The sequence below is a fragment of the Salmo trutta genome, chromosome 12 (genome assembly GCF_901001165.1).
Source record: "Salmo trutta chromosome 12, fSalTru1.1, whole genome shotgun sequence".
Classification (NCBI taxonomy): domain Eukaryota; kingdom Metazoa; phylum Chordata; class Actinopteri; order Salmoniformes; family Salmonidae; genus Salmo; species Salmo trutta.
Window position 1 is genome coordinate 68,074,395 of NC_042968.1, and position 23,035 is coordinate 68,097,429.

The 23,035-nt window shown below is 44.4% G+C and overlaps 2 protein-coding genes and 1 pseudogene across 6 annotated transcripts in view; 2 read left to right on the forward strand and 1 right to left on the reverse strand.

Annotated features, from left to right (window-relative positions):
- The window catches only part of LOC115204038 (tight junction protein ZO-2), a 35,397-nt gene extending 34,421 nt beyond the window's left edge, over positions 1–976 (forward strand). Inside the window, exon 24 of one of the 2 annotated variants that reach the window (XM_029769276.1) lies at positions 50–976. In XM_029769276.1, coding sequence (XP_029625136.1) covers positions 50–74 — 25 coding nt within the window. In that variant the 3' untranslated portion in view covers positions 75–976. The remainder of the gene's footprint in view (positions 1–49) is intronic. The other variant, XM_029769275.1, reaches the window with a different exon arrangement.
- LOC115204039 (amyloid-beta A4 precursor protein-binding family A member 1) lies at positions 774–13,325 on the reverse strand. Of its 4 annotated transcripts, XM_029769277.1 has the most exons (14): positions 12,967–13,325; positions 11,812–11,923; positions 7,319–9,209; positions 6,907–7,116; positions 6,758–6,797; positions 6,397–6,542; positions 5,759–5,791; positions 5,533–5,616; positions 3,181–3,393; positions 2,867–3,046; positions 2,416–2,628; positions 1,970–2,089; positions 1,685–1,825; positions 774–1,490 (listed from the first exon to the last, which is right to left on the reverse strand). In XM_029769277.1, exons 3-14 carry the CDS (start codon positions 9,134–9,136, stop codon positions 1,419–1,421), a joined length of 3,270 nt encoding a protein of 1,089 aa, XP_029625137.1. In that variant the 5' UTR covers positions 9,137–9,209; positions 11,812–11,923; positions 12,967–13,325; the 3' UTR covers positions 774–1,418. The 4 variants fall into 4 exon arrangements, with proteins under 4 accessions (XP_029625137.1, XP_029625139.1, XP_029625140.1 ...); XM_029769279.1 differs by lacking the exon at positions 11,812–11,923; XM_029769280.1 differs by lacking the exon at positions 5,759–5,791.
- Positions 13,326–16,449: 3,124 nt separating this feature from the next.
- LOC115202601 (structural maintenance of chromosomes protein 5-like) overlaps positions 16,450–23,035 on the forward strand; it is a 30,285-nt pseudogene continuing 23,699 nt past the window's right edge.

Consider the following 23,035-nt stretch of genomic DNA (forward strand, 5'->3'; position numbering starts at 1 on the left):
TCTACTGCCTGTCAGGTTGGGTTCAATACTTTTTTTGTTTTGTTTACAGACTCAATGCCCAACAATCTGAATGAACGAAAATGTCTCTCTCCTGTGTGTCCAGCTCCAGCTCCAACCCAGAGCCCCAGACCCCGTCCTCCAGGCCACCGTACTCTGAGAGCAGGGGTCACTACGACGACGATGAGGAAGAGTACCGCAGACAGCTGGCCAACCAGACCAGACGAGGCTACTACAGCAACCCCCAGAAATACAAAGACACTGAGATGTAGGACAGACAGATCCACCTGTTACACCTTACTGTTCTCACTGTGGTTACTCAAACACCCTATCCCTGTCCTGTGGCCCCACCTAGTGGCAGGACCATATATCCCATTCAGGTGTCCTTACATTGACCGTTTGCCTCACTGTGTGGATGGCGTTTTTGCCTTTTAACCTCCCAACCCCGCGATGTTCACCCCCTGTCATATTTATCCAAACCAATAGGGTTCGAGTACACTTTATAACCGTGTGTGTGTATATATGATCTTTTTACATGTTATGTTTATTTCAATGTAACAAATAATGCTTATCTGGACAGACAATGGGGTATTCTGTCTCCAGCTGGCCTGTTAGTGAGTGGTGGGTAATCTCTCCTTTAAATCATGCATTGCATACCCTTTGATTTACTTGTACTCTGTCCTTTTGTGTATTTTAATACTAGAGATCAGCGCATACCAAGTGCCTTATATAGTGTAGCAGTGTCAGATCACTGAAAGAAGCAGTCCGCACTGAGGTGATGGAAAAAACATGCCAGTTTGTTTACATAAGACAAAAAACACATTTATATGGCATATACAGTATAGATGCGCTGAAGAGGGGACATTCTTGTTTTACCAGGGTGTCACCCGTCTATGCATTTACTATTTGATTCATGGTTCTCATGCGGCTGATATCGTCTAGTTAACTTTCTCAAATAAATCTATTTTAAAAACTTTCATTTGTGTCATGTCTTAGTTCATTCTATAAATAGTGGTGACTATGTTGTGTTTCTAATGCAGCCTCAGGCAGGATGGTTTCTGGGACTTCATTCAACCAGGTTTTGGTCCAATGAAAAGCTCACATGTGGGTTACCACGCCCCCATGGAGACAGTTTATAGTACATTCATAGGATCCTGAAAGACCAAAGGTATTCCTTGCTCTACGTTATTCCTCAATACGCATATTTAAATTCAGCTATCTTTGGTTACTGATCAAACATCAATCTGCCTGGTAAATTACTCTGTGCCGTTTTACTTCAGAGATGTACCTGTCATTCATGTTTAACAGGTTCAGATTAAGGCAAGTCAGTGCAGAGATGCATGAAAATACTTTGACTTTAAGCAAACAGTGATGTGAACTGGAATGGAGAGTTAAGTCCAGGGAGGGAGTGAGAGCAAGTCTCAGATGTAGACAGGCTGTTCCTGGGCAGTCAGTAGACGGTACATGGCTGCAGGCATCGTCTTCATGTGGATCTGCAGCACAGAAGTAACACACAGGTTGCATGATCAAAACACAGCCGAGCATAGAGTTTTCCTGCCGTTTTGAATTAATTGTAATGCCATTTACAGATTCAATTAGGATTATTTAAACTCATGACTATTTACTTAAGTTCTTGACCTCGAACACTGGACTGTATTACATGTTACTGTTGCGTGCGTTCTTGTACCTCTCCCACTGCATTAGACAGGACGTGAACAATCTTCTCATGAGGTGTAGCCACCACACTCTGGCCGTTGATCTCAATGATGCGATGACCGACGCGGACCCCCCCTCTCTCAGCAATGCCCCCCCTCATCAGGCTGCAGATCTTTAGAGGAGAGAGGGACACAAACAGCTGATAATGAAAACTACAAGAAATCTAATCTACTTAAATGTGCAATACTACAGGAAACAGAGCACTCAAAGCTAATGGTCATCTCTCTCTTCCCCCCCCCCCCGTCATGATACCCACAATGCCATTCTGTACGCTGAAGCCCAGCTGGTATCGGAGGTCTGGTCTGCGGATCAGCACCATAGTGACGGGGGGACACCTGACGATGTTCAACTTAATCTTGGACTGGGCCTTCAGACCCTGAGGGGACAGATTAGGGGTGGATTATAACAGGAGGAGACAGCCAAGAGAAGAGGGGAAAAAATGTGCTTACAGCACTGCCTGGTCAAGCAGTCAAAGTCAATTGTTTTCAGTGTGTGCCAGCTTGCAGAGGGGTAGACTATTTAGATTTAAAACAATGGACTTTGTCTGCCTGACCACAAGACAAGTGCATTTGCATTTTCAGCAGAAATGCACAGTTGGGCTGCAGTGACACAGAAAGAGAGAAAAGGCAAAGGCAGGGAGGCGAGGGAAAGAGGCTGAAAGAAAGGTGAAAGAACACAAACAGAGACAAAAGAAATGCAAACCTTGATGATACTCTGGCAGGTGGAGAGGGGCAGTCCAACCAGACTGGTTCCATTGATGGTCATGATCTGGTCACCAATGTTGAGTCGACCAGACTTCTCCGCAGGCCCAGAATGCATCATGCTAGCGATGATGACGGTGGGCAGAATAGAGCCCCAGCCTGACTCCACTATGACCACGCCCAGCATCTCTCCCTTCTGCTTCTCTATGTAAACCTGTAATAGGATACACACAGAACAAATGCCACTACTTACACCAATAAGGTCAAGGCAACTGTTCACTTGAATGTCTTCATGCTTTCAGTTAGCATTGCATTAACAAGAAGAGCTGTGTATTACAGGTCTACCTCTCGCACTGTTTTAGAACTAATAGGCATAGCCACTGTAAGGTCCAAAATCCCATATCAAAATACTAAGCACCCAAAACTGGCCTGCCCCCTGGTGGTTGACTCACATCTCTGCAGTTCTCTGACTTGGAAAAGTGGATGAGGTCATCGTTGTACATGTCCTGAGTGTTGAGCAGGTCGCTGTACTCCCTCTGACTCAGGTCCTCTGGGTCGATGCCACTGGCCCGCAGGAACTCCTGGTATGCCACACTGAAGGCCTGGCCAATAGACTGGGCTATGAGCTGGGCCTGGACAGAGGGTAAGAGTGGCATCAAATACACTGGATGAACACAGAAACGCACATATTACGTTGTATGTCATAAAGTACCTTCATACACACACTTGTGTCCGAGTCAAACAAATCATTTGTAAACACACTTACATCCTCCGACTCGAACACGTGGCAGACCATCCTGTACTGGGGGAGGTTGTCGTGGGCTGGGCTGTTGGTGTGGTCAGAGTGGTCAGTTGTATGGTTCAGATGTTCCTGAGCGCTCCTGGAGCGCACCATCTTCCCCCTGGCCATCAGCACCACCATGTTGCCTATGTCAGCAATGTAGGAGATGGTCCTCAGTGGCAGGTCCATCATGGACGCCTGATAGGAACACAGGAGAAGGACATGGTTGTGGCTGTAGAGGGAAAGAGGTGTTTGGCAGTATTGTATGTGGATGTAGTTTTAGTGTGTGTGCGGAGAGGTAAGTTTGATAACTGTGCCGTTCCACCAATTAGGTGGCAAATAAAAATTAAATGTTCACCTAATTGTAACATTGTCATTAAGAGCACGTTTAACTTCATTAAAAAAAATAAAAAATTCCCCATCTCAAGTGTTAAATAAAAAAAAAATGACTATAGTAAGTGCCCATTAAGTGTCAAATAAAGTAACAGGGTTGACCGTAACAGGGTTGACCGTAACAGGGTTGACGAGTTCATCTTAAACCAGCCATAACTCCCCTTGTGACAGGGGGAATGGAAGCTTGTTGTGTACAACAGGGAGGGGCAAGTGAATGAAAAAAAAGAAGAAATTAAAACATTTTTAGCCTGCCAATCTATGGGTAATAGGGTTGTGCTTGACCGAATCAGTTTTCCACAACAAAATGGACAAAGGGTAGAACCAGCTCACCTGCTTTATCACTATAATTTGACTATTAGATGTTCAATCTTTCTTTTGAAAAAATATTTTAAAAGGAATAGTTTCACCATATTAAAAACGAGAGTTCAGTTCACGTAACAGGATTGGCCTTAAAATGAGGGACAGACGTAAATGAATCACTAATCACATGAAATAAATAATAATCTTCATAAAGGACTTTGTCAAAGCTACAAAATAACTAGGGCTTTACAATGATGGTGAATACTTGGGAGACATTTTGGGTTTAAGTGGGTTAAAAACTGCACTGTTCGATTCACAGTAGCTATTACAGCGAAAACATGCCATGAGATTGTTTGAGGACGGCGCCCCACATCAAAATATTTTTCCACCGGCACAGGTTTCATAAATTCACAAATAGCGATTAAATATTCACTTACTTTTTGAAAATCTTCCTCTGATTTGTCATCCAAAGGGTCCCAGCTATAACATGTAGTGTCGTTTGGTTAGATAAAATCCTTCTTTATATCCCAAAAATTCAGTTTAGTTGGCGCCATCGATTTGAGTAATCCACTCGTTCAACATTTTCTTTAACTAGGCAAGTCAGTTAAGAACAAATTCTTATTTTCAATGACGGCCTAGGAACAGTGGGTTAACTGCCTTGTTTAGGGGCAGAACGATAGATTTTTTTACCTTGTCAGCTCGGGGATTCGATCTAGTTCAACGCTCCAACCACTAGGCTACCTGCCGCCCCAACATGCAGAGAAAGGAATCCGAAAATCTACCCCTAAACTTTGTTTCAGCAAGTCAAAATACATTTCTATTTACTCCTCATGTAAATGTAATCAAATGTAATCAAACTATAATATTTCTTACGGAAAGAAGTATGTTCAATAGGAAACCGATTTAATCAGGTGCGTCCTGTCTTCATGGCGCGTGCAAACGCAAATTTCCAAGACAGTGTCCCTGTACTAAAACTGATATTTCTTATTCGTTTTGGAAGTTAAAAGCCTTAAACCTTGAACATAGACTGCTGACACCCTGTGGAATCCATATGAACTGCATCCAGGGAGCTCATTTTCAGTATGACCTTATGCTTGCCATTCTAAGAGAATGGTCTCTCAAAAAAAGAAAATTCTGGTTGGTTTCTCTTTGGATTTCCTCCTACCATATCTATTGTGTTATATTCTCCTACATTATTTTAACATTTCTACAAACGTCAAAGTGTTTTCTTTCCAATGGTACCAATTATATGCATATCCTGGCTTCAGGGCCTGAGCAACAGGCAGTTTAATTTGGCATGTCATTCAGGCGGAAATTGAGAAAAAAGGGGCCTAGTCCTAAGAAGTTTTTAATTAAAATCGTTCTAGAAGTCACAGAGGGTGCACGGAGAGAAATGTCAATATGCCAAATTTTGTCACTAGCATTTATTGAATTCTCCATGTGGTCTATATTAAAGCTCACTTCATTTAATATAACAGGCTTTTAACATCCAATATTGGTGCACAATTTCTACTTAATATATCAAAAGAGTCGCACGCAACAGACACTCATTTCATGGAACGACCAAATTAACGACCAGATTTACTAACACTATAGCAATCCTTGAGTGAGTCCATGTAAAGGTCAATATTATACCGTATTTACCTGAGTGTCTGCATTCAGCACTTTGATCCTCTGAGTAGACATGAAGAGATCCACTTCAGTGGAAGAAGGAATCTCACCCCCAGTCTGCACATTTAGGGAGAGGAGAGCAGAAGACATTCAAACAACCATTACAGACAAACAGCAAATATGACTTACTTAGAATCATTTAAAAAAAGACACAGAACAGACAGAAAAATATGTTACCGCCGTAATACTGTCACTGTACCTTCTTTCTGTTTTTAGCTTGCTTTTGTGTGGTCTGCCGTATAGAATAGCAAAAGCGAGAGGGAGAGAGAGAGAGAGAGAGAGAGAGAAAGCGTTCAAGACAGTGCTCCGTCAAAAATAGTAAGATGGGGCTAGGGTATGGACGACACTGGATTGGCTCACAGAAGATTGGCCATCCCATATGGAGTATTAGGGCTGTGTGTGCGTGTGTGTGTGTGTGTGTGTGTGTGTGTGTGTGTGTGTGTGTGTGTGTGCCTGCCTTGTGTGGGCAGGTGGTGATTTCAGCTGTCTATCACGTCTGAAAAAAAGTTACTGGCCCAGAGGTTATGAAGCAAACATCCTCAAAAGTTGTCCCTTCATCAATTTGACATTAGCAGCCCTCAAGAACCAAACAGACTGCATGTCATAACAACAATGACTGACAGATGCCATGGGCATTCTTCAATACTTCTTTATGGACATGAAATAATGTTATTTGGCAGATGTATCAATAGCTATTTAGTAAAAATGTAAACGCACAATATAATACACATAATTATATGGAACTAAGGACATGAGAATGATTACTGCCTGAAAAGTGAAGGAAGGAGAAAGGGAAGAGTATTCAGTCCTAGCTGATGTGACCCCCGTGTGGCTCACCCTGACACGACTCATAGCCTCCTGGGCCTGCTGCATGCGGGCACTCTTAGTGGGAGTCCTCTCTGACAGCAGGTGGGTGGAGCCCAGGTAGCTGGCCGCAAAAATGATGCCATCGATCAGGTCCTCTGGGTCACATGGCCCTGGGACTGTGGACAAGACGGTCATTGAGGTTGGCGACAATCAATAGTCATCACTTTTGATTTGAGTGAAAACAAAATCAAAAGTGAGTGACAACATGCCACTGATGCCTAACTTTTTCCATCAAGTAATTGAAATGCATTTTATACCACAGCAAAGCTTTATCTACAAAAACATTCCTCTTATCTCATTAATGACCCCCCCAAACCACAGAGACACTCACCTTCCACGTATGTAGGGAAGGACGGCATATGCCTCTGGATCTGAAATGAAAAACAGAATATTACACATCAGTAATGGCGACAGTAACAGTAGAATAGCACTTCTCTTTCCACAGTGGTGCGTGTGACACAATGCAGAGCAGTCACTTACCTCCTCAATGGATGGTGGCCTAGGCAGCTCCCTCTGTTCTCTATGCTCCCTCTGCTGAACCTGGTGTGTTCTGGAGGACTCTGCCCTCACAGGACAGACATGCTCTGGGACTGGCACCGGAACTCGGGATGGAACTCGGGATGGGGCTGGAGCTGGTACTGGAACACGGACCGGGGCTGGGTTATAGTGTGAAGGAGACTGAGACACAGGCTGTAGGACAGATTAAGAGATACATGAGAGAAAACCTCAGTTGATTTCTGGTGGCACATTTAAACAGGAGTAGATATCTCTGTGGTAATAATGTTCACTCTTATCACTGATGCAATAAATGGACTAACATCCATTCTACTCCACTATGTAAACATTTCAAAATGGTGATTTCTGTAGTGATCCAGAGCTGGCTCATACTCACGTCGCCTCCCAGTGGCTGCACTGGGGAGGACTCGTCCTCATTAGGACTGACCTCCGGTCTCATCACCCACACAGGCTCTATGGGCTGGTCAGGAGTGTAGGGCGAGCGCACCGTCTTAGTCTTCACCTCCTCTATGGCCTCTCGGATGTCCCTGATGGCCAGAGAGATAGCATCCCCTGAGCCTGTGACACTGTCCTCTGAAAGGCTTTCCACAGGAGGTCGGAGCTCCATCCCGGCCTGCTCATCCTGGAACTCACCTGAACCAGGCTGCCCAGAGCTGGGACGCTCTGACTGGGCTTCACCTTGCACGTTCCAGGGAGGTGGCCCCAGGCTTTGGGATCTGGGGCTTTCTTTGAGGCTGTCGCCTTCCCCGTCAGACGTAGTGTCATCGTAGTGGTGTAGTCTTAAGCCGACTGAGCGTCCCTGCCAATGGGGGCTGGTCTGTGGTAACCCCACATCCCTACCTGGCCAGGAGTCACGGGGTTGGGCCTCAGTGTCTGTAGCTCCCTTATAAACATTCTCCCTCTGTCTACGACTGTAGGGCCCTGGGTGAGGTTCTGAATATGGCTCATCAGGGTCAGCCTCAGATCTCCCGTCTGGATAATTAATCCATTTCAAGGGTTCAGGGAAAGACTGAGGGTAGGATTTTGCGTAGGGCTCTGTGTAGGACTCTGTGATAGATTCTGACTGTGGGTAGGACTCATTATAAAATTCTGCATAGGTCTTAGGATACGAGTCTCTGAAGGTGAAGGATTTGGGGTGGGACAGTAGAGAATCAGTGCAGCTCTCATCATCAGGCATTATGTCATTTTCATAGGTGGGGCTTGGGCTAAACTCGTCACTACATTGGTCCGAGTTCTCAGACTGAAGTGGAGGGGGCAAGAATGGTGATTGGTGAGGTGGTGAACTCAGGGGCGGAGCCTCCATGCTTAGCGAGGCCGCACTCTCAGTGTCAGAACAGTACTCATTAGTTCCATCTTCCTGGTCGTCCTCTACCAGATCCCTCTCGTTTCTGTCTTCTTCTCCCAGACCTGTCTCTTTTAGCTCCCCCTCCCTCTGGTTCTCTAGGTCTGTCTGGTTGTTAAATCCACTTTGAGTACTAACAGACTGCGTTATGGATGAGCTGTACCCATCCACCTCTTCCTCCTGAGGTTGGGGAGACTCTATGTTGGGAAGGGGTGGATGCAGGTCTTGGGAAGGGGGATCAGGGGCAGTAGGACATGGTATGTGGTGTGTGGGGGTAGGAGAGGTACCAGCAGTAAGGTCAGGTGCTCCACTGTTCTGTGTGTGGTGGGGTGGACAGGAGTGTGGGGGGTGCTGCTGCTTCATTGTTGCGGGACCAGTCATGTCCCTCTGTTCAGTCAGGGGAGCGCCAGATGACCGTTGCTGTTGAAACAGCGGGGCGTGGGTGTCTTGGCCATCTCTCGTCGGCAGTCTCTGTCTGTGAACTCTGACCCTGGGCTCTCCCTGGCGGCGGTAGCGGGCCACGCCAGGGCGGGGCGGCTGGGTGTGGCGAGGAGGCTCCATGTCTGCTCCCTCCCACTGTCTGGATGGGCCCTGCCCTGAGGGAGTTCGCCTACGGTGCCGTGCAGGGCCGCGGCCCGAGCCTTGGTGCGGAATAGGAGGATGATGGTGGTGGTGATGATGACCCTGCCCATCCTGACCGAGCATTTGGCAGGGTCTCCAACTTCTCCGGACAGGGACCCCTTCTCCTTCTCTTGCTGTGCCATTGGGCTGCCGGTTTCTGGAAGCAGGTGAAGCCTTATGCTCCTCCGAGACAGCATCACCTAGCCCCTCCCCCTGCTGCTTGTAGCTCATCACTCTGCTGTGGTCTGTTTACCTTTAGAACATGGTCCTTCCGTCTCCTAGGAGACACCACTCACAGCACTGCCTGCAGGGAGACAGGAAATTAATGTGAACAGATAGTTCAGGGGTTATGGGTGAAACAGCAGGATCAGGAAGGCATGTCTACAAACAGGAGATTGTGATTGTGAGCGAGTGTAACCGATGTGAAATGGCTAGTTAGTTAGCGGTGGTGCGCGCTAATAGCATTTCAATCAGTGACGTCACTCGCTCTGAGACTTGAAGTAGGGTTTCCCCTTGCGTTGCAAGGGCCGTGGCTCTTGTGGCGCGATGGGTAACGATGCTTCGGTGGGTGTCAGTTGTTGATGTGTGCAAGGGTCCCTGGTTCGGAGGTCAAAGGGGGGGTGAGTGTAACCGATGTGAAATGGCTAGTTAGTTAGCGATGGTGCGCGCTAATAGCATTTCAATCAGTGACGTCACTCGCTCTGAGACTTGAAGTAGGGTTTCCCCTTGCGTTGCAAGGGCCGTGGCTTTTGTGGCGCGATGGGTAACGATGCTTCGTGGGGTGTCAGTTGTTGATGTGTGCAAGGGTCCCTGGTTCGAGCCCGGGTTGGGGTGAAGAGAGGGACGGAACCTACACTGTTACACGAGCACCCCTGTGGTTATGAAGGAGATCTATGTATCACTCTCCCAATATCCATTTTAACGTCAATTCTATGTGTGGGAGATCTGCCAATCCCCCACACATCTACAAAGTACCAGATCCTGATAGACAAGCAGAGCCGCAGGGGCTCCCTATACTCCAGGGTAAAACCTAAATCCCATGGGATTCATCTGGGTGTGTTTAATCTCAGCAATATTCTCCCTGCACCAGCAGCGGCACCACGCCACACCACAGCAGCTGGCAGATGGCGCGAGGAGGAGGACGACCAGGAGGAGGGACAAAGCCCTGACGTCACTGACCTGAGAGAGAGTTGGTCAGGCTGAATACCAAACTTTACGCTCGGTGTACAGAATATTGATGTCTGAACTCTAGAGAGACTGTGCAGTCTACTCAGCATCAATCAGTAGACTGACTTCACAGTATTGTATAGGATCAGTTTTCAAAATTGTGCACAGTATTGCAGGTAGAGTATTTTGTGGCTTTAAGAGCTATAGCCCATTGTACTGTATGAATTAGTGGCTGAAATTCAAATGTGATGGATACAGAAAGCAGAGAGTGTACAGATTTAATAAAGGCTGGATATCTGGAGACTAGGGGCAGAGGTTAATGCAGTACCTCAGAATGAAAAGTCATCTGAGTGCAGGCGAGAACCGACGAAGAGGAGACATGTAAGGAGGACAAAGAGTGGAGATTATATACTAGAAATATGCCCTTTCCGCGGTGATTGGTGCTGCTGACTGGGTGGGCCCCTGGGGGGCAGTGCCCAGGTCACAGATGGTCAGGCTGTGGGCAACATCGGCCAGACGGCAGGCGGAGGGAGCTGTGAGCAGCTCCTCCATCTGTCAGGGCTCCAGTGAAAGCCACAGGGAGGGGATTTACAGTACCAAGTCATTGACTCACTGATCTTACGCTAGCCTAATACACACAGGCCAATGTTAAAACAGTGTTTACATGTAGGGGAAGAGTATGTTGAGCCATTTTCTACATTCAGCATCACCACATCAAGGGAAATATAGTATTATGTCTAAAAGATATCTACACTGAGTGTACAAAACATTAGGAACAGATTAAATTTGTCAGGGCATGGATTCTACAAGGTGTCAAAAGCATTCCACAGGGATGCTGGCCCATGTTGACTCCAATGCTTCTCACACTTGTGTCAAGTTGGCTGGATGTTCTTTGAGTGGTAGACAATTCTTGATACACGCGGGAAACTGTTGAGCGTGAAAAACCCAGTAGCATTGCAGTTCTTGACATACTGAACCTGGTGCGCCTGGCACCTACTACCATACACCATTCAAAGGCACTTAAATATGTTGTCTTGCCCATTCACCCTCTGAATGGCACACATACACAATCCATGTCTCAATTGTCTCTAAGGCTTAAAATCCTTCTTTAACCAGCCTTCTCCCTTTCATCTACACCGATTGAAGTGGATTCAAGGTGACATCAATAAGGGATCATACTGTCGCTTTCCCATGGATTGACCAGGTCAGTCTGTGCCACGGAAAGAGCAGGTGATCATAATGGTTATTGATATTGTGTGTCCCTGGAAATAACCAGAATTAAATGTAAACTTAACAGTTTTCAAAACAAAGTGGTCTCTTGGCACAACTTCCCCGGGGTAAGGGGGTAAGTTGAGCACATGTACAGGGTAAATTGAGCCGCCTTGGGGGTAAGTGGGTGATAGTGTCCTGTGACAGTAGGTGATGGTGCTGGTAGGTCAAAGTTGAATTCATGGAATGGGGGTGTGGTATATTGTATATATTAAATATATGCCTACATTCAGATATAGATCTCACTTACCCTTCCATTTCTTGACCAATTGTCTGGGACAAGGATGTTGTTTGAATGTGCACACTCGTAGGAAAGTTCTCTGTTTTGAGCATACTAAGCCCATGAAACTGGTCCGCGAGATTCTTAATATGTTTAGCAAGCTCAGACTCCATGTCAGCAGATGAGACCTCATGAGCGTCTGCTACTCTTTCACACAGGTACATATTCCTTTTCTTTTTTGTCAATATACCTCTTCAGTGTCATTCAGTAGATGTTTTTCCTCCCTTGCTGCTGCTCAAATGGACTTCTTCCCTTCTCTCACTCCCTTGGCTGCTCTCTCAAGAACCTCAATGATGTCTGCTCTGTAACAACAACAAAAATGCACTTGAGCTCATATGCGTGACACATTGCAAAAATACTATGCATATTATGCATAAAACTGACAAAATGTAATCATAATTTGTATGGAGTATGGTGGACATTGCCTCAACTTACCCCAAGGCAAACATTTTGACAATATTAGCCCACACAGCTACAAGGATGCACTTTCATGCTAGATTAAGGACCTCATTTGTAGTTTATCGAGACCCCAATTTATGTATAAAACAATATTTGGTTTAGATAAAACATTGGTTTAGATACAAGCACCATGAAACTTATAACATAAATTAATTTGACTTCGTGAATATCAATTTTTTGGGACCTATCTTGCTTACCACTTTTCCCATGTGGTTTCTTCCTTCACAGACTCCATGAAATGATATTTTGTCACATTATTCATTTTGTGCATGGTTTCTTAGAAACAAGGGGTGGCTCAACTAACCCTTTGGCTCAATTTACCCCACTCTCCCCTAGTATCAATAGGCCTATTGGTTATATTTTGTTGATATATTTGTGGTTTCAGCAGGACAGGATTAATGCATAGACTAAGCAAGGTGGTGTGACTACTGGCAAACGCTTGTAGACCATTAAAGTCCCACGTTGAATGGCCGCTGGGAGGACTTTTTCGTTTTGTTTATTTATATCTGCCTGAACGTGAGGAAATTAAAAGGGTAGGACAGCAGGTAACTTGTGCAGAAAACGCTCTTCCGATTCTGTCACCATGTATGGAGTGGGACGTAACCCAAAAGGAAAGCAACACGAGTAGGCGCTCCTGCGATGAAATATTCTAATACATGTTTACTTATTGACAACTGCTCAACGAACGGGCTAACGTCCTATTTAACGAACAGACACCTGTCAATGTCCGACGACGATGAAAGCCTATACGATGTGCCACGTCTCAGGTGATTTTCATGGTCAAATCATCGGCGCCACTGGTACCTTTATCGATTCGGTGGTGTTATGCGAGTCGTCATAATGTAGGCTCTTTGCCCTATCTCCTGGATCATAAATAGGCGCTTACCTGTTCATGACTAGGAACTGGTCGATCGCGTAACATTCCGCTTCACCATCTTTATCCGACTGGTCCCTCTGCTCGATACCTTAAAACAATTTGCATGGATTAGGCCCGATCGGTCAACTCCTGCTGCATCGTGACATTTGAGCGGATTACCGATGCACAACGCGACTTTACACTGCTGTGTTTCAACATGATGGCGCTGCAACGATCGTGTTCCACGTAGGCTACACTGCTTTGGTCTGCACCACTTTTTCCCACGCGCAGTGAGATATTAGAGCCCTCAAACTCTTCCTTTGCCCACAATGCACGCCCTAGGGCTAAGAAACACCGGTGTCAAGCACACAAAACAAACTATTCCAGGACCCTCGTTCACCGCATTTTATCGGAATAGCCTATGGACGTAGACTAGTCTACAATATCTATTAGGAAAATATTCCCTAGAACGCACTCACACCTCTACTGCTATCTTCTCTACAGTCTAAACGAGATCATTGGGACGTCCCAACTCTGACGTCAACCTGTTGAAGTTTAAAACGGTTAATGTTGGGGCAAGGTTTATGGTTAAATTAAGGGTAGGGGTTAAATTTAGCGTTAGGCAGGGACGTCTCAAGGATTCCGGATTGCAGTAAATGTGAGTAGTAACCATGGTATCCAATCTGTGTCAGCATTTAAACCTAGAGGGGCCTGATTGTCCCATCTCTCTCTCTCTTCCCCGCACATCCATCATTTCTGCTCATTCTTGATAAACAGTAAGGGAGTGATTGGTTTGGCAAATGTGGATTCATCCATGTTGGATTCCCAAAGTAGCCTATCATATACCCCCTTCTTATTGGTGCCACCTAGCATTTCATGCTCCCATTCACACATTTGCTGTTCTATTTTAAAACTGGGCATCAATAATTTCTGCTCCTCTCTTTTCATTCATTGATGAAGGTATATATTCTGTCTTAAGTTATTTAGGAACATGACAGGCTTGAGAGCATGTTTAAAACCCAACTTTGAAATTATCATTCATAAATGTTTGATCAGATCCATTGCAGTGTTGTCACGCAAACCCATGGCCCACATGCAAGACCTCCAGTATTACTGGCTTAGACTGCACTGAAGAAAGCAAGGGTAGCATGGTGTAGTATTGTTTCTTCCTCTCCTATCTTCCCAGTACTTGTCATTGTGCTGGGCTGCAGGTGGTGCTGTCCAATGGCTGAACTGTTCTTAATCTTTTGATATGAGCTGACCAACCATATGGTAGTCCCATTCAAAAACAGGGACTTAAAAAAAAAAAAAAAATCCAGGTCATTAAGAACAAATTGTTATTTACAATGACGCCTGGAAACTCCACACATTGATAACAGCAGTTAGTTGAGAGACATTATTTGGGGATTCTGTAGTCGATGATTGTTCTGGGAGGAGGGACTAGCTTTTATCCATCCAGGCCCCTGATGAGGCCCTCTGGGCTGGGCTGGCCTCAGGGATGGGTGGGGCCCAAAAGGACCTGACGCATCGAGTCCTCTGGTCCCTTGCCACATTCTGCACAGAACCCGTCAGGGTATCAGCTAACACACAACAGCACTGTGTCGACCCAGATGGCTACAGATGTCATATTCTTCAAGCACACTTCGGTGTTTATGAAACCATTCTCCCAGTGTTTACAAGGTGCTTGAGAAATGACATGTTATTTTCCCGTTTTTGTTGATTGTCATTTTATGATGATTGTGGTAGTTTCCTCACTAATTGATTTCTGTGTATCTTGCTGGTTCAGTTCTCTCAATACTTGGTCCAACACTGTAAATGACCCCACTCTTCTCTCTTAGCGAAGGAGATCCATTGATTGCTGAAGTCCTTCTTCACATAATCAAGTGTGTATACTGTAATATTTCACCCAGAACTGACCTGTTTCCCGTGTAGCATTTCACTGCACCTTCAGGAAAGAGGGAAAGGCGAACATGAAGGGACAGACCAGACGAAGTACATATGGAGGATGAATGTAAGATGTGTTGTATAACTAGCATCAGACCCTCTGTCCAATCATCACCCTGATGAATGAATGTAAGATGTGTTGTATAACTAGCATCAGACCCTCTGTCCAATCATCACCCTGATGAATGAATGTAAGATGTGTTGTATAACTAGCATCAGACCCTCTGTCCAATCATCACCCTGATGAATGAATGTAAGATGTGTTGTATAACTAGCATCAGACCCTCTGTCCAATCATCACCCTGATGAATGAATGTAAGATGTGTTGTATAACTAGCATCAGACCCTCTGTCCAATCATCACCCTGATGAATGAATGTAAGATGTGTTGTATAACTAGCATCAGACCCTCTGTCCAATCATCACCCTGATGAATGAATGTAAGATGTGTTGTATAACTAGCATCAGACCCTCTGTCCAATCATCACCCTGATGAATGAATGTAAGATGTGTTGTATAACTAGCATCAGACCCTCTGTCCAATCATCACCCTGATGAATGAATGTAAGATGTGTTGTATAACTAGCATCAGACCCTCTGTCCAATCATCACCCTGATGAATGAATGTAAGATGTGTTGTATAACTAGCATCAGACCCTCTGTCCAATCATCACCCTGATGAATGAATGTAAGATGTGTTGTATAACTAGCATCAGACCCTCTGTCCAATCATCACCCTGATGTCTCTTTACTTTTACCTCCCTCTGACCTTCATTTGTTTATGTTCTGAAGCGGATGACAGAAAATAAGACAACCATCTTTTTATTATAAAAGCCACTCAAAGCATGGCTGTTGTTCAGCCTCTTGATATTTACTTCTGATCATTTTAACCCGTTATTCCCATCAGGTCACTTTTTTAGTTAAAGTTTCCATGCCACAGAATACTGCCAGTCCTCTCTGACAAAGGAAGCTTCACAAAGGACTGTGTGTGTGTGTGTGTGTGTGTGTGTGTGTGTGTGTGTGTGTGTGTGTGTTGAAATGTCAGCCTTTTGTAAACATTATTAATTAAGAGCAGGGATTTAAGGGCCAGCTCACAATGTTCATTTTTGGTTGTCAAGGACATGTATACAAACATATGACACGCATCCCAGCTAGCACATAGCATTCTAGGAACCATATGTTTCTTAGAGCTTGGTGAGAGCATGGCTGTCCTATGGTTATTTTGGATACAACCTTCCAACAACTTTCTGGGAATGGTGCAGGATAGTTGCTTGGCTTTGGAACATTCTCAACACATTGAAGGAACTTGAAGAAAAAATATATATTTATTGGTATTTCATTACTTTAATAGAACATTTCCTAAAAGTTCAAACATGGTTACATTTCATTTCAATTTCTGTAATGTTCTAAGAACGTTCTCCAAATGGTTTGACATTGGGAATGTTCTCAAATAGTTCAAAGAACATTAAGAAACAACGTTCTTCTGTGGGAATTTAGTACGTCAGCATAACATTTCCTACAGGTTTCCTCATGGTTCTATTTAAAGTCATGTTCTCAAATTGTTCCAACAACCAATGTGAAACCAAAAACATACGATCCCACTACTACCAAGGAAGCAAATGTGCTAGCTGGGATAACAGACAAGCCAGGCAAAAGGCATAGCAGCTTGCAAAATGTTCAGCTTTTATTGGTAGCATGTCTTACTTGCTGGACATTTTTTACGTCTCTTGTATTATTATTTCCGGTCTCCTGTAGACTGCAAACCATATCTCAGGTCATCACTATATTCTCGTGAATTGAGAATCAGTGCTTGACATTCTGAAGAAACCTCTCTATAACTGCTGGAGTCAAGGTTACCGGGGACTGACTTGCCAATATGTATAAATACAAAAGCAGTGTAACTTAAAGGCTACCTACAACAGTGTAAATAAAGACAAACTCTCCAGGAATGTGAGGTGAGGGAAGTGTGAGAAAGTTCTGCAGTCTGATTCTGGTACAGATTAGTACTCCCTCCCTCTCTCATCCTCTCCACCTCCGCATGCTCTCCAGACAGTCTTCCAATCGGAGACTCTACAGTGTTCTGCTAGTCTGTGAGCTGGAGAGACACTGACAGAGCCACTGATACAGATTGATACTGACAGGAACAGACTTTGACAGATGACCAGACGGAGAGATACTGACGGTGTGGACCTTGGTGTGGCATTGATTTTAGTTGGCACGTACACTTGCTCCTGCATTAGTTTGACGGTACTTCAGCTTGTCTCCTGGTCTTGGATACTTTTTTTGTAAGACTGCAATGCTTCCATTCTACCTCTTCACCCTGTTTGGTGAGTATAGAAAACTAATTTGCAGTGAATATGTGCATGTTTTTGTACGTGAAGTGTATGATTCATTATCTTCTCTTCTCCCAGCCATAGTTCAAGCCCAGAATAGACCCTTGTCAGGCTCCTGTAGCTTTGAGTCCAGCACCTGCGGATGCAGCTGGACGCTCAACAAAGATGGTAGGAGACTTTGGAAAAAGGTTGAAGCCTATATCCTTTAAATTACACTGACAAGTGCCTATAATACAGTAGCTTATACCCTTTGAAGTGCTTGAAATGCATGGCAACCTGTTGTTGTGTGTGGAAAACACAAGAAGACAGTGACCTCTTCTATGCAGCAAAGATTATTGGGGCTTATTACAAATATTGTTATGTTCTAGTGCCTATAGTAGTTGTTGTACTAGTTGTTGTACTTGTTGATGTGGTTTCTGCAGTTGTTCTGATGGAAAGGAGAGGGACAATAGCAAGAGAGAGACATCTGGAATGCATTGTTTCCAACATCAGAGCACATCTGGAGACAGTGAAATAGCACATTTAGGCATTCACAGCTCTAAGAGTTGGTACTATTCTGAAGAGTGCTAGATACATATTTATAGCCCAGATAAGTCCATCATCACTTAAGCAGAATGATGAAAGGACACATAAGAAAGCAGGTGAAATTCTATGGCAACCATCATTTCTCTGTAAATTATTCTGTTTTGCCCTGAGACAGGGACACAAACTGTTGTTCGCTGAGCAAACAGAATGTCTCCTCCTGTGTTTTTCTTTTACTTCTCCCGTCCTTCCTCTTCATCATCTGATTCCTCATCTTTTTTTCTATCCATCCTTCCCTGCCACTGTCGCCCTTGGCATCTTTTGAAATAAGGCCAATTGACAATAGATTAAGTAGATTCTGTTATACTCTCTCTCTCTCTCACTCTCTCTGTGTGTTTTCATAGTACCTCTATTCAAACTGCTTCTATGTCTTCTCAGGGTATTTTATCTCAGTGGATCCAGGCCAGGAGTACCAGAATAGACAGGAGAAGAGGCCAGAGGGAGAGGAAAGGTCCGAGGGTGAGGGCAGGGGGGTTCTGCTGAGCCCGGCCATGGAGCAAGAGGACTGGAGCTGTCTCAGGCTGATGTACCAACTCTCCGGGTCGGGCTCCCTGCAGGTCCAGCTGCGCAGGGAGGGAGAGAGCTTCGACTGGACACTGTGGAACACCCAGACCGCCTCTGACAGCTCGCTCATCTCTAGCATCGACCTCCAGGACACCACAGAGCCGTACAGGGTAAATAACACACCCTCAGGAACATCGGAGGCACATACAGACTGTTAAAACATATGTGCTAATCTAAACACTGCCATACTAAGGTGGAGGAATGGGGCCTGAAAAATGTTAGAGCCCTCACATTGATTAGACCAAACATCAAATGACATGCATTTCTCGTATCTGCTACTCAATCTCTCACGTCTGTGTACTGCTACTATGCAGGGCAGGGGTCAGCAACCTTTTTAGTGTGGAGTGCCCATTTACAATTTATCCTACCATTTCTAACGATCTGCATGCCAGTTATGATTTTCATATGTGCTTTACAACTAATTGTGTCTAGTGAATATCTAATTGCCCACAAACGGAAGAATCCCATAGCTCACTAAACAGAGGCGCTGTCCATTAGCACGACGGGCTTAATCTTGGAACACAGATTCCCTTGGTGAATGATAGTGACATTTAACCACGGGGTGGCCAATCTTATCTACAATCAGCTTTGCCAATCATTTATGTTTCCCCACCATAGCGAGGGCACCGTCCGTTGTAATAGCGAATATGTTTTTAATATCGACACCTCTCTCCTCAAAATGATGCGTGAAGGTTTTTGCTACATCTTCCCCTTTCGTAGTACCATGCATGGGTTTGAGACAAAGCAGCTCTTCATGTACCTGCTCTGAGTCACAGTATCTTGCAACAACTGCCAGACGTGGAATGTCATTCACATCCACACTCTCATCAAGAGCCACACTAAACACAGGGGCATCTTTTAACGCTACAGTTTGCTGCTCCTTTACATTTTCAACCATCTCAGTAATGTGCCTTTCAACTGTTCTGGCAGACACAGGCATCTCTGTTATCTTTGAGATGATTGTGTTTTTGTTAGGTAATCCATCAAATAAAGCCTGTGAACTACTGAGGAAAGCCTCCTTGATATATTTCCCTGTCAGTAAATGGTTTTCCATGTTTAGCAATGCACTGTGCAACTTTATATCTCCCCTCTGTAGGTTGATCTTTGACTGCATGTAGATTTATAAACGCATTGCTTTGCTTTTCATACCAGGACACGGCCCTCTTGATTCCTTCAGCCTTAACCGCCTCATCCTTGAAGTTTTTCTCATGTCACGTTTCAAAATGACGCCGTACACTTGATGTCCGACAAACAACAGTTTTACAACAGAGAGCGCAAACAGACCGGTCCTTCAGTAAAACAATCCATATTCCTTTGTCCAAGAGGCAATACATGAGCGGACATCTGCCTTATTTTTCTTTGCTAATGACATTTTGCACCCTGAACTTTTTTAAATAACAAAAGAAGGCTTGCTAGCTGCTAGCCATGTGAAAACGATTCTCTCATCTTCAGTGCTGCCTTGGTTTTGAATTTGGCGGGAGAGGCGGAACGTCTTGCGCTGATCTAATAATATGAAACTCCTACAAAATCATGAAATTCCATTGGCTAATCAGGATTGACATAGCTTGGGAACTACTTCATTGCAGTGAATACCAATGCATTTTCGAAAAACCAATGCATGCAATTTCAATTATTTTCTCAATTTTTTATTTTTATTTTTAAATACTGCAAAAATAAGTAAAATAATAAACGTCCAGCCAAGGTTTAGCACGCCACGCAAAAAAACTAATAAAATCAATATATCCTTTTTTTGTTTTTGGGTGGCTTGCCAAGCCTTGGCGTGCCCTATGTTGCCGACCCCTGTTGTATGGAATGTAACTTCTTAAAGTTGCTTTTTGCTGCACAACCTGACTGGATTGATAGAAATAAGGGAGCATGGTAGAAACATGTCGTGCACTGCACACAGGCAGTCAGGTATGAATATTACAGGAACTAATCATGCACTTGACCTTCAACCTGCCTGGAGGGGCCTGCCTTAGCTATGACTCACTTGGGAGCTGTGGATTGTACCATTAGCCCAAGGCTACATAGTCCATATGTCAAACATTCACACAAACATCCCTGCTGAAAAAAAAGCATAGACCAGCATGGTCTGGAGACCAGCCTTCATTGTGTTTTCACTGGTGACCAACCTTCACTATGTGGTGAACAGCCTTTGTTGTGTTTTCGCTGGTGAACAGCCTTTGTTGTGTTTTCGCTGGTGAACAGCCTTTGTTGTGTTTTCGCTGGTGACCTGCCTCCGTTAGGTTTTGGACACATAAGCTGGTCACCAGCATACCAGCATATGCTGTTCACCAGCAAAACCAGCATCAAGTCACATTATGATGGCTTGCAAAGTGATGTCAAATTCCTATTGGAATCCAGCCTGACTGGGTATATCAAAACATTTTCACTTGTATTCACCCACAATCTGCATTCAGAATTGCTGCCATGGTTATTAAAAACAAAAAAGATGAATGCCTTATTTAAAAATATGTATTCAGACCATTTGCTATTAGACTCAAAATTGGCTCCGGTCCATCCTGTTTCCATTGATCATACTTCAGATGTTTCTACAACTTCATTGGTGTCCACTTGTGGCAAATTCAATTGATTGGACGTGATTCAGAAAGGCACACACCTGTTTATATACGCTCCCACAGTTGACAGTGCATGTCAGAGCAAAAATCAAGCCATGAGGTCGAAGGAATTGTCCGTAGAGCTCCGAGACAGGATTGTGTCAAGGCACAGATCTGGAGAAGGGTACCAAAACATTTCTGCAGCATTGAAGGTCCCCAAGAAAAAGGTGGCCTCCATCATTCTTAAATGGAAGAAGTTTGGAACCACCAAGACTCTTCCCAGAGCTGGCCGCCAGGCTAAACTGAGCAATCAGGAGAGAAGGGCCTTGGTCAGGGAGGTCACCAAGAACCCTATGGTCACTCTGACAGAGCTCTAGAGTTCCTCTGTGGAGATGGGAGAACCTTCCAGCCTATTGTGCGTATTGACATTCATATAGCAATGCAGCCCTACCTAGTGTTTAGAAACATATTATATTCTTATTTACAATAAAAGTGACTCAAAAATGACACCGTACATTATTTACCATTCATTTCTATTGGGCACAAAATAATCTTAAACACAACCAAAGCAAACAGCAAATGCATCCAACAGTTGCATACTAGGAATTGCATGCTAGGAATATGGGACCAACTATTAAACTTTTACTACTTTAGTACACATATAATTGAATTTGTCCCAATACTTTTGGTTTCCTAAAATGAGGAGAAAAATGTATAAAAAGTGCTGTAATTTCTAAACAGTTCACCTGATATGGATGACAATACCCTCAAATGAAATATGTCAGTCTGCACATTAACTTCATAATCATTCTATCATTTCAAATACAAAGTTCTGGAGTACAGAGCCAAAACAACCAAAGATGTGTCACTGTCTCAATTCTTTTGGAGCTCACTGAATCTATTTTTTTTGCATGTACATTGATTGACAGTGACACAACGCAGTTTCGCGGGGGCCCCGCAAGGTCTGAGCAAGGTATAGCTAATTTCATACTATTTTACACATTGCCATGGGGCAGAAAGAAACATATGCCTTTTTATAGCTAATCTCATGCTATTCTACACATTTTGCCATGAGGCTGAGAGAAAAGACCACGTGGGGGTGTGTGGTATGCCAGTGTTGATTGATTAATTAATCAATTCATTTATCTTACACTACACAAAGATAAATAACATACATTTTTCTAAACTAATCCAATCTGTTAGTTGGACTTATTGCACCCGTTACTGAAATAGTTGTTCCAGTTTAGAACGTTAAGGTAGTCTCTTTCTAACCCTGGCAGTCATTCTGAATGCAGATTGTGAGAATCCACTTTGGCTGGATTCCAATCAGATTTAAACATCACTAATGTGAATGGATGCTTGTATGTCAGCATAACCAGCTAGACCATGCTGGTCTGTTAGCATAACCAGCTAGACCATGCTGGTCTGTTAGCATAACCAGCTAGACCATGCTGGTCTGTTAGCATAACCAGCTAGACCATGCTGGTCTGTTAGCATAACCAGCTAGACCATGCTGGTCTGTCAGCATAACCAGCTAGACCATGCTGGTCTGTCAGCATAACCAGCTAGACCATGCTGGTCTGTTAGCATAACCAGCTAGACCATGCTGGTCTGTTAGCATAACCAGCTAGACCATGCTGGTCTGTCAGCATAACCAGCTAGACCATGCTGGTCTGTCAGCATAACCAGCTAGACCATGCTGGTCTGTCAGCATAACCAGCTAGACCATGCTGGTCTGTCAGCATAACCAGCTAGACCATGCTGGTCTGTTAGCATAACCAGCTAGACCATGCTGGTCTGTTAGCATAACCAGCTAGACCATGCTGGTCTGTTAGCATAACCAGCTAGACCATGCTGGTCTGTCAGCATAACCAGCTAGACCATGCTGGTCTGTCAGCATAACCAGCTAGACCAAGCTGGTCTGTCAGCATAACCAGCTAGACCATGCTGGTCTGTCAGCATAACCAGCTAGACCATGCTGGTCTGTCAGCATAGCCAGCTAGACCATGCTGGTCTGTCAGCATAAGCAGCTAGACCATTGGTCACCAACTTTTTCTGAGTCAAGATCACTTTGAGTCAAAATGCCTGAGAACTAGCATTCTGATTTTTTTAAACATGA

What these genes read in the sequence shown, in the direction of transcription:
- LOC115204039 (XM_029769279.1), bottom strand. Translation starts at nt 9,136, where the DNA reads ATGAGCTACAAGCAGCAGGGGGAGGGGCTAGGTGATGCTGTCTCGGAG. An exon ending in GGCCACCATCCATTGAGGAG is followed by an intron (nt 6,798 to 6,906) that starts GTAAGTGACTGC and finishes TTTTCATTTCAG; the next exon opens with ATCCAGAGGCATATGCCGTC. An exon ending in TGCTGAATGCAGACACTCAG is followed by an intron (nt 3,394 to 5,532) that starts GTAAATACGGTA and finishes TGTTCCTATCAG; the next exon opens with GCGTCCATGATGGACCTGCC.